The sequence below is a fragment of the Gigantopelta aegis genome, chromosome 8, assembly GCF_016097555.1.
Source record: "Gigantopelta aegis isolate Gae_Host chromosome 8, Gae_host_genome, whole genome shotgun sequence".
NCBI lineage: Eukaryota > Metazoa > Mollusca > Gastropoda > Neomphalida > Peltospiridae > Gigantopelta > Gigantopelta aegis.
The window spans coordinates 38,703,551-38,721,846 of NC_054706.1; the positions used below are offsets into that span (position 1 = coordinate 38,703,551).

Sequence of the window (18,296 nt, forward strand, 5' to 3'; positions counted from 1 at the left end):
GTTCATTTTGTTCATAACATATTTCTCCCATATAAATAATAGCTGCTGTACGCGGATTTGATAAGATATAAATTTATAATTTGAGATGCACGAACATTGTCGTACGCACGTTCAGGTCGACTGCGATCGGCGTCCAATAGTCGAGGGGGTGGGGGGGGGGGGGGGGGGTACGTAGCCCAGTGGTAAAGCGCTCGCTCGATGCGCGGTTGGTTTGGGATTGGTGGGCCCATTGGGCTATTTCTCGTCCCAGCCAGTGTACCACAACTGGAACATCAAAGGCTGTGGTATGTACTACCCTGTCTGTGGGATGGTGCATATAAAAGATCCACTGCTGCTAATCGAAAAGAGTTGCCCACATGAAGTGGCGACAGCGGGTTTCCTCTCTCAATATCTGTGTGGTCCTTAACCATATGTCCGACGCCATATAACCGTAAATAAAACATTTCTTTCTTTCCTTCTTTCTTTCCAATAGTCGGGAACCTGTCTTGTCGCCTCGCAGAAATTTAACTCATGGGACGGTTGATTTTTTTGTTGCATGGACTGATGCCGATCGTCGTAACACCATTGCAAGAGATAAATTCATCACATTTATTTCTGTGAACAAAGCGTTTTGGATGAAAACATTTCAGCGACGTCTACTCCCCATCCGCCATCTACAACCCAACATGTTTTGAGCATTTAACCCAGCGGTAAAGCGCTCATCTTGATGCGCGGTCGGTCTGGGATCAGTGTGGCCCATCAGGGTGGCTATCTCTCGTTCCAGCCAGTGCACCACGACTGGTATATCAAATACCGTGCTCTGTGTGTGTGTGTGTGTGTGTGTGTGTGTGTGTGTGTGTGTGTGTGAGAGAGAAAGAGAGAGAGAGAGAGAGAGAGAGAGAGAGAGAGAGAGAGAGAGAGACACACACACACACACACACATACACACAGACAGACAGAGATAAAAAGGAAATGAGGAGAAATGGATGTCGGAAAAGAAAAATGGATGAGGAGAGAGAAAGACATACTGACAGACTTGACAGAGAGACAGAGAGAAAATAACAGACACAGCGAAAGCAGGAGACAGACATAGAAAAACAAACATCTTGTGGACACGAGGATTGGTACCAAGGAGACTTCACCCTTGGGCATGTTCTGAAAGATGTTTATTAAACAGGGGAATCTTTACTGAGTAATACCACCCGGAAGTACTGTAGATCTGCCGTTGTTAATCCCAAACCTCCCTGGGCATCTCCGGTTGCTGAGAAGGAAACACGTGTGCTGTGTTTCGAATCACTGGCAAAACAAGATCCTGCAACACACACAAAATTTCAATGTAATGAACATCTTACATGACGGATATGACAGATTGCGTGATTAGAAAGTTTGAATTCGTACATCCTATTCCCCGTTGTCTTGAGGTTTATGGATTTTTACACCCTTCAAACAATTTCATTTAAAAACAATTTCCTCAGTATGCTAACACTGTAACAAAAAGTTCAAATTAAAGTTTGTTTTGTTTAACGACATCACTAGAGTACATTGATTTATTAATCATCGGCTATTGGATGTCAAACATTTGGTAATTCCGAAACATGTTCCATTAATAGCAAGGGATCTTTTATATGCATTATCACACAGACAGGATAGCACAGACCGTAGAACCTTTAACATACCAGTCGTAGTGCACTGTCTGAAACGAGAAATAGCCCAATGGGTCCACTAACTGGGATCGATCCTAGACTAACCACGCATCAGGCGAGCGCTTTACCATTAGGCAACATCCCGCCCTACACTGTAACCAGTTTCCTACTTGTAGAGCCTTTTTAACGAGTAAAATAGCATATTAAATGTGTTTTCATATTTAAAATATCGCTGTCAGTAGATACACGGTTTTTCTGTTTGTAGTAGCCGAAAAGTGAATTTTATCCCCCGATACTTTCACACTTTCGAAAAAATACATTACTCTTGAATAAGGTGTCGAACTATTTAGTTATAAAACATAGCTTTTATTAAATTCTGAACATCCGAGAAAACCTGCGATATTCTGTCAAAGACCGTGGTATGTGTTGTCCTGTCAGAGCTAAAATGTATACAAATGATCTCTGCGTGTTAATCACAGAAGGGTCTTAGTTGGCGGCAACAGTGAGTTTCCTCTAACTATTCCATTAATGTCTGGCTGAATTGCTTGCCCCCAAAAAAGCGTTCTTGGACCTTAGTCATAGCCGCACAGGCTACTATTTTTGTAAAGGGGCAGACCGGTTTTTACCAGAATTAAACAAAAATGCCCGAATCTGGATAACAACATTAGCATTACTACCAAATAGTTATATAGGGTTGGAAACGAAACAATACGCATTTTTACATGGATTACTAATTTTGAGGGTAGAATGGTGGAAATACATGGTAAATAGATATCAGATTAGCACATTTTGCCCGAATTTTAGGTTTTGCTTCAGCACTGGGGGGGGGGGGGGGGGGGGGGGGGGGGGGGGGGGGGGGGGGGGGGAGTGGGGGGCGGGGGGGTGGGGGGGGGGGGGGGGGGGGGGGGGGGGGGGGGGGGGGGGGGGGGGGGGGGGGGGGGGGGGGGGGGGGGGGGGGGTGTGGGGGGGTGTATTCTTAGCACAAGACAGCATCATCATCATCATCGTGAATATCACCACCAAAAGGATCTTTATGATAAGATACACTGACGGGTACGGATTTATGACAAAACGTAAGGTCACAGACTAACCCACTTGTTTCACACACTAGCTTTAACCCCGGTGTGTGTGTATAAATATAATGCACATATATCGCTAACCCAATACAAAGACAAGTGGCTTCTTCACAAACCATCACATACCAGCCTGCAGTAAAGTTATTCTTGGAACTCTTTCAATATCATCTCTTCCTTTTTCCATCTATCATAATTTCTGCGAGCGTACATGCACCAACGAACCTTTGTTTTTCGAATGGGAACTGAGATGCGTATCAGTAGCTACCAGTGTAAACAGCACCAGATGATTTAGTTCTGGCACAAACACCCTCCAAATGTGGCCACGTTCTCAGATGCAACGTCTCGAGTTTCGGCAACTCCCGCCAGATGGCAGCATGTGTATGTAGGTAATGTATATTGGTGCGGGCGATATCAGAGGAAAATTTCCCTCTCGCATTCCACAGCTGCGAACTGAAGCTTGTCGTTGGCTGATTCTACAGCAAGTGGTTATCACACACTGAGAAGTGCCCCCTGGAACACCTTGCGTCTATTTTTATATACCTACAGAAAGCGCCAAATTGCACGTACCAGGTGGCGCCTTTCTTGAGAACGAGGAAGAAAATATCTTTGCTAAATATTAACATAACTTGCACTCTTATATTAGGGTTGGAGGTGGGAGTGTCGGGCATAGCGGAAGCAAATGAATCTTTTTTTTTATGGGGGATGAGGGGCTGATAGATTGATAAATGTTCTGGGGCATGCTCCCCCGGAAATCTTTTTAAAACTATATGTCCTGAGTAGTAATTTCCTGAATTAAAATTCATCATACCAAATAATTCTGAATAAAAATAATATGAGATAAAAAATAAAAAAAAAAAGGAAAAAAAAACAAACAAAAAAAAACATTTAACGACGCACTCAAAACATTTTATTTACGGTTATATGGCGTCAGACATATGGTTAAGGACCACACAGATTTTAAGAGGAAACCCGCTGTCGCCACTTCATGGGCTACTCTTTCCGATTAGCAGCAAGGGATCTTTTATTTGCGCTTCCCACAGGCAGGATAGCACAAACCATGGCCTTTGTTGAACCAGTTATGGATCACTCGTCGGTGCAAGTGGTTTACACCTACCTACCCATTAAGCCTTGCGGAGCACTCAATCAGGGTTTGGAGTTGGTATCTGGATTAAAAATCCCATGCCTCGACTGGGATCCGAACCCAGTACCTACCAGCCTGTTGACCGATGGCCTAACCACGACGCCGGTTAAAAAACAAAAACAAAAAACAAACCCACGCACCACTCAAGATATTTTTATTTACAATTATATGGCGTCAAACATATGGTTAAAGACAACACAGATATTGAGAAAGGAAAGCCGCTGCCGCCTCTCCGTGGGCTACTCATTTTGATTAAAAGCAAGCAATCTTTTATATGCACCATTTCACAGACAGGAAAGAAAAATAGCCCAATGGGCCCACCGACGAGGGTTGATCCTATATCGACAGCGTAGTAGCTGGCGAGAGCTTTAACACTGGGCTACGTCTCGCTCCTCACACGGAGATGGTCCAGGTATTATTTCACCTACGTTGGGGTGCCCAGGTAGATATATAAATGTCACTGTTGTCTTTTGTTGCGCCGCAGACATCTCGTCGCCTGCTTGACAATCAGATCGAGGCTCTATACGATGACGGCAACTTGTCGATGTTTATTTCACGTGTATGTGTTTTGCGGATCTTACAAAAACCAAACAAGTTTTAGGTTTACTATTAGATCATTTTGCAGGTCCAGGTATGGGGTAAAAACCTACACAAACAAACTCGCGCTCGCGCGCACACATATACGCACGCACATCCACACGTAAATACATGTGAATGTATATGTTAAAATAAAGTATTGTTTTAGACAAAACTGTTGGCTTAGTTTATTTACTTAGTTATTCATTTATCAGTTTCCTTCGTTCCTTTGTTGTTTTTGTTTGTTTATTTATTGTTCGTGTTTTACCCCCACCCTACCTCTGCTACAGTGTAATGCCATCTATTAATTAAGTTTGTTTTGTTTAACAACACCACTAGAGCACATTGATTTATTCATCATCGGCTATTGGATGTCAAACATTTGATAAGTTTTATCCGACGCCATATAACCGTAATTAAAATGTGCTGAGTGCGACATTAAATACAACATTTCCTTCCTTTTTTTCCTTGATAAGTTTGTCATATATTAACGTCTGACCTGCCCCATAATATAAAAGACCCTGCCCGACTCCCCTGCCATCTTTTCACGATCTGTGTATGTAATAAAGAGATGACACAACAATGGATATATCGAGGTTTTTAATGTATGGGTGGTTAAGAATTCTTTAATTTTTCCCTTCCCAGCTAGTGCCCAACGACTGGTATATCAAAGGCCGTGGCTTGTGCTGTCCAGTCGGTGAGAAAGTGCTGATTTTTATTCGAATTTTAAATTTTTTATTATCATGTATTCATATTTGCATTACAATCAAACGCTATATAGGGTTGCAAACGAAAGGTTTTTGGAAGCTAATATAAAAATGAAGTAAATGGTCAATTAATTTGTTATAAATTTTAAAGATCAGGGACGCAGGTTGGGGGTGGGGTTCGCGGTTTTGGGCGACCCATTCCCCGCTGAGGCTAAACTAATTTTTACAGTGCAGTATTAAGCTCTTGATATTTATAAATGTCCTGGAGAAAATGGATCCGCTATGTTCATATTAGAACTCTCCCCTCCCCCGGTTCAGACTACGCAACGCCCGTGAAAATAGTAAACTGTGCCACTGTGTGACTACTTCTGCTGCTGTTCTCATGTTTATTTGACATGTTACAGTTAGTACCGTCATATCATTTAATATTTAAATGCATACAAACATGTACACGCACGCACGTACACACACACACACACACACATGCACAATCACACACAATCACTCACATGTTTGTTTTGTCGCGTTCCAACCAGTGCACCAAAACTGGACAAGGAAAGGAAAATGTTTTATTTAACGACGCACTCAACACATTTTATTTACGGTTATATGGCTTCAGACATATGGCTAAGGACCACACAGATATTGAGAAAGGAAACCCGCTGTCGCCACTTCATGGGCTACTCTTTTCGATTAGCAGCAAGGGATCTTTTATATGCATCATCCCACAGACAGGATAACGGCCTTTGATATACCAGTCGTGGTGCACTGGCTGGAGCGAGAAATAGCCGAATGGGCTCACCGACAGGGATCGATCCCAGACCGACCGCGCATGAAGCGAACGCTTTACCAATGGGCTACGTCCCCCCCCCCCCCCACACACACACACAACTGGACAAATGCCGTGGTATGTGCTTTCCTGTCCGTGGGAAAGTGCATATAAAAGATCCCTTGCTGCATTAGGAAAAATGTAGCGGGTTTCCCCTGATGACTACCAGTCATAATTACCAAATGTTTGACATCCAATAGCCGATGATTAATTAATCATTGTGCTCTAGTGGTGTCGTTAAACAAAAACATATGCACACACATTCACTCATACATACACACAAACCACACACACACACACGCGCGCACACACACACACACACACACACACACACACGATCATGCGTACGCTTGATAACCTAATAATTTAGACTGAAGTAGACAACGCCTAGATGGAGTCGATATCAATATTTTGATGTCTATATATGCTCGTTTTCATTTTCTGTTTCGTTAAACCTGAACTGTCAAACATAATGTAGAAATCGATTTTGTTTCAGCAACAACGCTCATACATCATGTGCTTGTATGCGACAAAAGAGTGAATAAAATCGTATACTCATTGTTAATGAAATTATGATCAGCCAATAATAGGTGAGGACACTCTGGGACACCTGTGCTGTTTGGCGTGACGTCATGGAGCGCGCCACTTCGTTTCCACCCTCGGTGATGGCGGATGAGCAGACGTGTGAACTAGCGTTCAGATGTTTGGGAACCATATTGAAAGACTTAGAGCACATACCGCGCCAGCTGTGCGCAGCTCAGATCGATATGGAGTCGGTGGCTGCTCGAAGCACAATAAAACATTTTTAACTTGACGATTTATGGAGCAGATGCCAATTTCCTATCAGGTTCCTGCAACCGAGAATAGGCTGCACCATCTGGAGTCGGCAACAAAGAGCCCTTTCTCTTTGCTTTATTCCAATTTGGAACTTGCTTCTTTGTCTTAATTTCGTGTCCCTGTTTTCCAGATGCTCTGAGTTGTGCCATTTGCCTTTTCAAATAAAGACCACGCTCTTGTTAGGAACCATTTTCTTCAATCAGTGCTAGATTTAGGTTGCACGTTTAAAGTATATGGATTGTTGTTTGAGGGTGGGGGTGACGGAATCAATGAATGAATGAATGAATGTTTAACGACACCCCAGCACGAAAAATACATCGGCTATTGGGTGTCAAACTATGGTAAAATAAAACAACAGTGTGATGAGCATCATCAATATAAAAATTCAACAGTTAAATAAAAACACAGTGTAAAGGACTGTGTAAAAATGCAAATATCACAGATATATATATAATTAAAATTTTGAATAAAATTCAGTATCACGTAAGAATCAAGACATAGACCTACATCACGGTTTACCATTAATCTACTACCGTTAGAAATAATACATTTTAGCTATGATGATGATGATGATGATGATGATGTGTGTGACAGTATAAAAGTGTGTGTGTGTGTGTGTGTGTGTGTGTGTGTGTGTGGTGTGTGTGACAGTATAAAAGTGTGTGTGTGTGTGGTGTGTGTGACAGTATAAAAGTGTGTGTGTGTGTGGTGTGTGTGACAGTATAAAAGTGTGTGTGTGTGTGGTGTGTGTGACAGTATAAAAGTGTGTGTGTGTGTGTGTATGTGTGTGTTTGTGTGTGTGTGTGTGTGTGTGTGTGTAAAACGTGAAAGACAAAAGATATGAATCAAACCCATGCATAGTCTTAGTTCCTAGGCTATAATTATTATATTTTATTTTTCTGTTATCATCTTTACCCATGTGTAGATCACCCATCGTCGAATCGGCAAAATTATTGTGAAATGTCTATATAGATAATTATATGTTTGTATTTATAAACTATGAAAATAAACAAATGAAGGCGCACGGATGATTCTACGGTCATATTAATAATTATGCAATTTAAGGCTGGTAGATACTGGATATGCTAGTATTTGTCTGGTACGGCGGAAACAAGTAGACATGGGGGGGGGGGGGGGGCGCTGACAGATTGACAGCGCCATGCATAGTTTTTAGGGGGTACGGGGGATATGCTCCACCGTAAAATTTTGAAAACTAGATGTCCTGAAATGCAATTGTTTTGCATTCTACAAGTAAAATTAATCTCTGCCTTAATATTTACTACCAATAATATTTTTTTTCAGAATTATTTGAAGGGGAGGGGGCTAGAGCACCCGTCCCCCCTGCTCCAACGTGTCTGTTTGTTTCAATTTTAAAATAGCGCCGGAGTTTCGTTAAAGGCATACTGTCACGGATTTAAGGACCTTATTTCTCTAAAAATGGATAATAAATAAACATTACATTAATTGTTGGAAACCAAATCAAGCTATCGCATCACTTTAACTGAACCATGATGGAATGAAATCCATGTCAACCCTCTCGGCATTTTTAGTTTTTGAATTATGGACCATTGCCATAATTCAATTATTTTTACAAAATATAATTAATAAATGGAGTATGGTGGTTATGAAGATGGTTGAATAAAGTACATTTAGGGAGAAATCAAATACTTTTTGTTCAGGTAATACTTTGTTAGACCATTAAATAGGTTAGTGGTCTGTGACAATATGCCTTTAAAGTAGGCTTACTTAATGGAAATACACGAGTTTAATAGAGCTGTAGTTATATTTGTGCTGTTTAATGACGGCTGTAACACCGGCTTTAATTTGATGATGTTGTACTTAAAGTGTGGTTATTTAGTTTGACAACAACTACTTGTACAACAAAAACTGTCAAGATAGGTGTAGATAATACCGTTAAATGTTGCCATAATATTCATACTACACTACTACACTCCATTAACTAAACTTTTAAACAATCTGTGATGTTGGTATTGCTACACAGATAGATAGATAGGCCTAATGACTTTGCTCTCTGTCTCTGTCACGCAAACCAGCTTCGGTGGCGTCGTGGCAGGCCATCGGTCTACAGGCTGGTAGGTACTGGGTTCGGATCCCAGTCGAGGCATGGTGTTTTTAATCCAGATACCGACTCCAAACCCTGAGTGAGTGCTCCGCAAGGCTCAATGGGTAGGTGTAAACCACTTGCACCGACTAGTGATCCATAACTGGTTCAACAAAGGCCATGGTTTGTGCTATCCTGCCTGTGGGAAGCGCAAATAAAAGATCCCTTGCTGCCTATCGGAAGAGTAGCCCATGTAGTGGCGACAGCGGGTTTCATCTCAAAATCTGTGTGGTCCTGAACCATATGTCTGACGCTATATAACCGTAAATAAAATGTGTTGAGTGCGTCGTTAAATAAAACACTTCTTTCTTTTTTCTCTCACACAAGTTCCTACGGGTATCTCTCTCGTTGAGATATTAAACTGAGATATATACACAGGCCAGCACTAGAGGATACTCGAGCTACTTTGATATACTAGTATACAATCATGGATTACTGGTTGTAACGGGAAATCAACCTACTGCGTCCACTTAAACCACTGATCCCACAACACTCGACTCCTGACCCTCGTTTCAGGGCTATATACTAGTATACCCCGCACCCCGGTTGTTTTGAGGACACTTCCATATTCCTCCCCACCCTCCACCCACCGTTCCCCCGGTAGCACGCGGCTGTAACAGACGATAATTAAAATATTTGACACCTTGCCATGATATACAGCACTCTCGAGTCGTTGGACAGATGTTATGCATAAAACTGGCACACGATCAAATCTTGGGACCTTCGATGCCAACGCAGCAATATACTCCACAACAACTATTCTGCGAGCATCGATCGTGGCAATATAGAAAATAATCGATACAATTTATTTAAGAAAAACATTACAGGTTCGGATCGAATCGTTGGTTCATTCACTCAATGTTGCCTTTGAAAGGTATGTTGAATAGCACCAACAATAACAATAAATAAATAAATAAATAAATAAATAAATAAATAAATAAAAGTGATGATGATCATAATAATAATAATAATAATAATAATAATAATAATAATAGTAATAAAATAAAAAAATCAACATCAAACAAACAAATAAACAAACAACAACAAGAAACTACCTGGATTGAACCCTGGATGAATGGAGCTTTTAAAGAAAAGAAGTAGAAAAACAAATATAGAAAAAAATATCTAAGGCTTTTAAATATACAATGTATTTATTAATTAATCGACAAATTAAAACTGTTGAGATTAAAGAGCTTGTGTTAGGTACACCACCAAACGCACCCCCCCCCCCCCCACCAGTTATCACTGTCCACTGGCGTAGGAAATGGGGGTGGGGCGCAAGGGGGCATGTGTCCCCCCCACTTTTCTTGGTCCAGTAGCAGTACGATAGTTTATATGTATTTACATTTATGTGTCCCCCCTCCCCTTTTTGGCACCTTCCAATGCCACTGCTATCAACCCACCCCTTCCATTTACCGCCCCTCGACAAGTTAAATTCCCCCATTTTAGTTTTGCCTACTGCGATAAACTGTTTACAGCAAATATTATGTGAGCACTATATTTATATAGCTAACAGGTGTTGTGAGGTCTCCAAACGCCAACTCCCCTTTCAACCAAATGGGCCAGTCTCGCCACTCAAGCATTAGATCACATATTGGGTTTACCCAAAGAACATGGAAAATACTTGTATGGCCACCTGGTCGCGCTATTATGCCACGGCTGGTATATAACGTCGTCAATGAAACGACCGCTTTGCAATTTCCATATATTTTAATGACACGGGCAGCATAATTATGAACGGTTTACAAGTGAGAAGTCATTGCCAATCACTGCAGACTGGCCGAAACGCTGTAGCTCGGTGGTGGCCGAGTTATTTTTATATCGCTTCAATTGCCTGTATGAAAGATAGCCATCTGAGGGGGATTAGTCAATAAATAACACGCATCTGAGGAATTCTTCTGCATATAACATCTGGCTGCCTGGCTGACGGGTTAGTCTTGAGTGTAAACAGCGTGGTGTGAGAGAGAGAGGGAGAGCGCTTTATCACGCCGTGTTACACTGCGCCACGGTTCGGCTGGAGATGGCAGTTTGTGGGGGCACCTGTGAACCCGCCTCTTCCCCGTCCCTGGGACGCGGATCCGTTACCCCCTCGCCAGACGGACCTGCTATCCACGGGAAAGACATGTCTCCCGCGGAGACACCGAGGAAAAACAAGAGGAAACTGAGTTCTCCCAGAAAGCGTGCGGACTTCAGTATTAAGAGACTGTGCCCGGAGACAAGTCCCGGGAGTGCCATGTCGGACTCCGGGTGCAGTGAGGATTTTGAGGGGTCAGGGAGGAACCCCCGGACACGCCCGACCCCGCCTATCTACCAGAGCCGGACGACTCTTCCCAGGGAGTCGGCGAACGAGGCAATTCGGCTCGTTACGTCCCAATGACAAACATTATGAACGGAATAAGAGCGAACTGTGTCGTGCCAAGCATATACTTGAACAAGACTCACTTCTCAATTCCACCCACCGCGTTAATTCCTGGATTTTCTGCTTTAAAAATTCCCACAGCATTTCCAGACGGAATCACAGCCCGACAGGTGGAACTGGTGGGCAGAACAAGTGTTCACGGATTCGAGACTCAGGACCAGGACGACCCTGATGATTACATCTCTGGTAAAGGCAGCAGCAGGAAGCAGAGGAAAAACTACAAGAACATGACGAGAGAGAGGCGAGTTGAAGCCAACGCCAGGGAGCGATCCCGTGTCCACACGATCAGTGCTGCGTTTGATGCCCTCAGACAGGCTGTGCCGTCATACTCATACAATCAAAAACTTTCTAAACTCGCCATTCTTAGGATTGCAAGCAGTTACATCATGGCACTTGCGAGACTGGCAGACTTGGACTATTCTCAAGAACAAAACTCTTGGTCATTTTCCGAGTGTGTAGATATGTGTACCAGGACCATTCAGACAGAAGGCAGAGCCAGGAGACGGCACTAACTTATATATATAATATATATATATATATATAGTTACGTCTCTTAAGATGACTCTACATACGATTAATGGTGTTAGAATATCAAACCCCTGTGGTTATGTGTCTTCTAGACCTACTAGAAGAAATGGCTGGACTACCAAACTCTGTGGTTTTGGTGTCTACAAGGATCTACCAAACAGAATGGCTGGGATACTAAACTCGTGTGGTTTTGTCGAACAGGACCTATTAAAAAGAAAGACCAGAATACCAGACTCGTGTGGTTTTACATTTACGAGGACCTACCAAAACGAATGGCTAGAATACCAAAACTCGGGTGGTTTTACACCTACAAGGACCTACCAGAAAGAATGGACGTGGTCAGAAGACACCGCCGACGTATTTAATTATACTAAGACCCTTAAGTCACAAGGGCAGGCTAGGATGCCACTTTTAGCAAATGCAAATCAATAATAAACCAAAATCTGTGATATTTATCTCAACTTTGCTATTGATGTTCAGTGTGTTTTAGTGGATGACATGACATCTACTTTTTGTTCGTTGTGGATTTTTATGCTTTGTTAATGTGCTTTTGTTCATGCAATATGTTGTTGGTTCGTATATTTTGTTAAATGCTTATAATGTTTTTAGCAATAAACAAATGCTTGTTATTTAACAGATAAGCATTGTCAAACATTTGTTATATTTTCGTTTTATCTTGGTTAAGAAAAAGACGTTTCTCGTTTTGTCAGATAATATAACTAATGCTCATATGATTAAATTAGTGATTGCAGGGTGATTTAAGAATCATTCGCTTGAAGATATAATCGTAACGAATAAATTGATCTAAGGATAAACGATAGTAAGATGAATAAGTTTTACTTTTTATTTCGGTTTGGTTTTAATATAGAGTAGGACAATCGCAAAAGAAAAATAATTTTATATAATAACATTTTGGTCTGTTGGTGTTTGGTAAATAGTATACATTTGTTACTGTTGTCGGGAATTTATCCAGGCATTCTGTGGCACCGGACAAGCCCCTTCCCAACAGCAAATGACACTGACGATGTTCAACTTTATGTTTGGGGGGGGGGGGGGGGGGTCTAATAAATTAATTTAATGATGGTGTATTGCATCATTTAGTAGCTTGAAAACCCACCACCACATTCCAACTATTAAATCGCGCTAATTTCCCCAGACCCTCAGACATAGGACACTGACGGACAATTATGGATAAATGTCTGGTTATGGAGTGTCTTACAATTTGAGATGATTATTAATTAATGAAGAAATCGGGTTTATTGTTAAACTGACTTTTTGTCAATATATTGTTACCAATGGGAGACAATTAGAATGGATGGCTAAACAAAGATACTCATGTGATTTTCAGTTAATGCTCGTGGGACCGATCAACCACCATCTTAAACTAATGCTGGAGGAATCGGGTGTGTGGGTAGGGAAGGAGATGGCAAAGATGTCAATTAAACCTCCCGATCTTATTTTCTATTATTCATTTGTATTGTCGTGCATTTGTCGAGTTATGGTTTAAGCACGCATTTCTTGGCAAACAACAGCGTTGCGGATAGGGAAGGGGTGTCAATGATGTTAGTTAAACCTCCCGATCTTATTTTCTATTATTCATTTTATTATCGTGCAATTATCGAATTATGGTTTAAGTACGCAGTTCTGGGCATACAACATCGTTTTGGTCTGGGGGTTTTCTAATCTAGGACAGGTTAATGATTGGCGACTAGTGCTGAAGAACAGACAGGGTACGACCCCAGGACATACCGGCATCAAACTGGATTGTGAAATCATTGCCAAATCAACACAGCTGATATTTTATTTTCTCTTTTTAAGTTTGTTCCCAAACAGCTGGTTCTAAAACAGCTGTCCAACCCGTTTGTGAACCGCCTAGGCTGGTGTAGTAAACTGTCGTCTGCAGGTTGTGAGCCGCCTGGGCTGGTGTAGTAAACTGTCGTCTGCAGGTTGTGAGCCGCCTGGGTTGGTGTAGTAAACTGTCGTCTGCAGGTTGTGAGCCGCCTGGGTTGGTGTAGTAAACTGTCGTCTGCAGGTTGTGAGCCGCCTAGCCTGGTGTAGTAAACTGTCGTCTGCAGGTTGAGAGCCGCCTGGGCTGGTGTAGTAAACTGTCGTCTGCAGGTTGTGAGCCGCCTAGCCTGGTGTAGTAAACTGTCGTCTGCAGGTTGAGAACCGCCTGGGCTGGTGTAGTAAACTGTCGTCTGCAGGTTGTGAGCCGCCTGGGTTGGTGTAGTAAACTGTCGTCTGCAGGTTGAGAGCCGCCTGGGCTGGTGTAGTAAACTGTCGTCTGCAGGTTGTGAGCCGCCTGGGTTGGTGTAGTAAACTGTCGTCTGCAGGTTGTGAGCCGCCTGGGTTGGTGTAGTAAACTGTCGTCTGCAGGTTGAGAGCCGCCTGGGCTGGTGTAGTAAACTGTCGTCTGCAGGTTGTGAGCCGCCTGGGTTGGTGTAGTAAACTGTCGTCTGCAGGTTGTGAGCCGCCTAGCCTGGTGTAGTAAACTGTCGTCTGCAGGTTCAGGGCCGCCTGGGCTGGTGTAGTAAACTGTCGTCTGCAGGTTGTGAGCCGCCTGGGCTGGTGTAGTAAACTGTCGTCTGCAGGTTGTGAGCCGCCTGGGTTGGTGTAGTAAACTGTCGTCTGCAGGTTGAGAGCCGCCTGGGCTGGTGTAGTAAACTGTCGTCTGCAGGTTGTGAGCCGCCTGGGTTGGTGTAGTAAACTGTCGTCTGCAGGTTGTGAGCCGCCTGGGTTGGTGTAGTAAACTGTCGTCTGCAGGTTGAGAGCCGCCTGGGCTGGTGTAGTAAACTGTCGTCTGCAGGTTGTGAGCCGCCTGGGTTGGTGTAGTAAACTGTCGTCTGCAGGTTGTGAGCCGCCTAGCCTGGTGTAGTAAACTGTCGTCTGCAGGTTCAGGGCCGCCTGGGCTGGTGTAGTAAACTGTCGTCTGCAGGTTGAGAGCCGCCTGGGCTGGTGTAGTAAACTGTCGTCTGCAGGTTGAGAGCTACCTAGCCTGGTGTAGTAAACTGTCGTCTGCAGGTTGAGAGCTACCTAGCCTGGTGTAGTAAACTGTCGTCTGCAGGTTGAGAGCTACCTAGCCTGGTGTAGTAAACTGTCGTCTGCAGGTTCAGAGCTACCTAGCCTGGTGTAGTAAACTGTCGTCTGCAGGTTCAGAGCTACCTAGCCTGGTGTAGTAAACTGTCGTCTGCAGGTTCAGAGCTACCTAGCCTGGTGTAGTAAACTGTCGTCTGCAGGTTCAGAGCTACCTAGCCTGGTGTAGTAAACTGTCGTCTGCAGGTTCAGAGCTACCTAGCCTGGTGTAGTAAACTGTCGTCTGCAGGTTCAGAGCTACCTAGCCTGGTGTAGTAAACTGTCGTCTGCAGGTTCAGAGCTACCTAGCCTGGTGTAGTAAACTGTCGTCTGCAGGTTGAGAGCCGCCTAGCCTGGTGTAGTAAACTGTCGTCTGCAGGTTGAGAGCTACCTAGCCTGGTGTAGTAAACTGTCGTCTGCAGGTTGTGAGCCGCCTGGGTTGGTGTAGTAAACTGTCGTCTGCAGGTTGTGAGCCGCCTAGCCTGGTGTAGTAAACTGTCGTCTGCAGGTTCAGGGCCGCCTGGGCTGGTGTAGTAAACTGTCGTCTGCAGGTTGAGAGCCGCCTGGGCTGGTGTAGTAAACTGTCGTCTGCAGGTTGAGAGCTACCTAGCCTGGTGTAGTAAACTGTCGTCTGCAGGTTGAGAGCTACCTAGCCTGGTGTAGTAAACTGTCGTCTGCAGGTTGAGAGCTACCTAGCCTGGTGTAGTAAACTGTCGTCTGCAGGTTCAGAGCTACCTAGCCTGGTGTAGTAAACTGTCGTCTGCAGGTTCAGAGCTACCTAGCCTGGTGTAGTAAACTGTCGTCTGCAGGTTCAGAGCTACCTAGCCTGGTGTAGTAAACTGTCGTCTGCAGGTTCAGAGCTACCTAGCCTGGTGTAGTAAACTGTCGTCTGCAGGTTCAGAGCTACCTAGCCTGGTGTAGTAAACTGTCGTCTGCAGGTTCAGAGCTACCTAGCCTGGTGTAGTAAACTGTCGTCTGCAGGTTCAGAGCTACCTAGCCTGGTGTAGTAAACTGTCGTCTGCAGGTTGAGAGCCGCCTAGCCTGGTGTAGTAAACTGTCGTCTGCAGGTTGAGAGCTACCTAGCCTGGTGTAGTAAACTGTCGTCTGCAGGTTGAGAGCTACCTAGCCTGGTGTAGTAAACTGTCGTCTGCAGGTTCAGAGCTACCTAGCCTGGTGTAGTAAACTGTCGTCTGCAGGTTCAGAGCTACCTAGCCTGGTGTAGTAAACTGTCGTCTGCAGGTTCAGAGCTACCTAGCCTGGTGTAGTAAACTGTCGTCTGCAGGTTGAGAGCCGCCTAGCCTGGTGTAGTAAACTGTCGTCTGCAGGTTGAGAGCTACCTAGCCTGGTGTAGTAAACTGTCGTCTGCAGGTTGAGAGCTACCTAGCCTGGTGTAGTAAACTGTCGTCTGCAGGTTGTGAGCCGCCTAGCCTGGTGTAGTAAACTGTCGTCTGCAGGTTCAGGGCCGCCTGGGCTGGTGTAGTAAACTGTCGTCTGCAGGTTGAGCTACCTAGCCTGGTGTAGTAAACTGTCGTCTGCTACCTAGCCTGGTGTAGTAAACTGTCGTCTGCAGGTTGAGAGCTACCTAGCCTGGTGTAGTAAACTGTCGTCTGCAGGTTCAGAGCTACCTAGCCTGGTGTAGTAAACTGTCGTCTGCAGGTTGAGAGCTACCTAGCCTGGTGTAGTAAACTGTCGTCTGCAGGTTCAGAGCTACCTAGCCTGGTGTAGTAAACTGTCGTCTGCAGGTTCAGAGCTACCTAGCCTGGTGTAGTAAACTGTCGTCTGCAGGTTCAGAGCTACCTAGCCTGGTGTAGTAAACTGTCGTCTGCAGGTTCAGAGCTACCTAGCCTGGTGTAGTAAACTGTCGTCTGCAGGTTCAGAGCTACCTAGCCTGGTGTAGTAAACTGTCGTCTGCAGGTTCAGAGCTACCTAGCCTGGTGTAGTAAACTGTCGTCTGCAGGTTCAGAGCTACCTAGCCTGGTGTAGTAAACTGTCGTCTGCAGGTTCAGAGCTACCTAGCCTGGTGTAGTAAACTGTCGTCTGCAGGTTCAGAGCTACCTAGCCTGGTGTAGTAAACTGTCGTCTGCAGGTTGAGAGCCGCCTAGCCTGGTGTAGTAAACTGTCGTCTGCAGGTTGAGAGCTACCTAGCCTGGTGTAGTAAACTGTCGTCTGCAGGTTGAGAGCTACCTAGCCTGGTGTAGTAAACTGTCGTCTGCAGGTTCAGAGCTACCTAGCCTGGTGTAGTAAACTGTCGTCTGCAGGTTCAGAGCTACCTAGCCTGGTGTAGTAAACTGTCGTCTGCAGGTTCAGAGCTACCTAGCCTGGTGTAGTAAACTGTCGTCTGCAGGTTGAGAGCCGCCTAGCCTGGTGTAGTAAACTGTCGTCTGCAGGTTGAGAGCTACCTAGCCTGGTGTAGTAAACTGTCGTCTGCAGGTTGAGAGCTACCTAGCCTGGTGTAGTAAACTGTCGTCTGCAGGTTGAGAGCTACCTAGCCTGGTGTAGTAAACTGTCGTCTGCAGGTTGAGAGCTACCTAGCCTGGTGTAGTAAACTGTCGTCTGCAGGTTCAGGGCCGCCTAGCCTGGTGTAGTAAACTGTCGTCTGCAGGTTCAGAGCTACCTAGCCTGGTGTAGTAAACTGTCGTCTGCAGGTTGAGAGCCGCCTGGGCTGGTGTAGTAAACTGTCGTCTGCAGGTTGTGAGCCGCCTGGGCTGGTGTAGTAAACTGTCGTCTGCAGGTTGAGAGCTACCTAGCCTGGTGTAGTAAACTGTCGTCTGCAGGTTGTGAGCCGCCTGGGCTGGTGTAGTAAACTGTCGTCTGCAGGTTGAGAGCTACCTAGCCTGGTGTAGTAAACTGTCGTCTGCAGGTTGTGAGCCGCCTGGGCTGGTGTAGTAAACTGTCGTCTGCAGGTTGTGAGCCGCCTAGCCTGGTGTAGTAAACTGTCGTCTGCAGGTTGAGAGCCGCCTAGCCTGGTGTAGTAAACTGTCGTCTGCAGGTTCAGAGCCGCCTAGCCTGGTGTAGTAAACTGTCGTCTGCAGGTTGTGAACCGCCTGGGCTGGTGTAGTAAACTGTCGTCTGCAGGTTGAGAGCTACCTAGCCTGGTGTAGTAAACTGTCGTCTGCAGGTTCAGGGCCGCCTAGCCTGGTGTAGTAAACTGTCGTCTGCAGGTTGAGAGCCGCCTAGCCTGGTGTAGTAAACTGTCGTCTGCAGGTTGTGAGCCGCCTAGCCTGGTGTAGTAAACTGTCGTCTGCAGGTTGAGAGCTACCTAGCCTGGTGTAGTAAACTGTCGTCTGCAGGTTGAGAGCTACCTAGCCTGGTGTAGTAAACTGTCGTCTGCAGGTTGAGAGCTACCTAGCCTGGTGTAGTAAACTGT

The 18,296-nt window shown here is 44.7% G+C and overlaps 1 protein-coding gene across 1 annotated transcript; it reads left to right on the forward strand.

The window, feature by feature from the left end:
• Positions 1-10,498: 10,498 nt before the first annotated feature.
• Positions 10,499-12,513, forward strand: LOC121378746. Its single transcript, XM_041507036.1, is given in 2 exon segments — positions 10,499-11,180; positions 11,183-12,513. Coding segments are annotated over 2 exon segments (909 nt in total). The 5' UTR covers positions 10,499-10,930; the 3' UTR covers positions 11,842-12,513.
• The last annotated feature ends 5,783 nt before the right edge of the window (positions 12,514-18,296 follow it).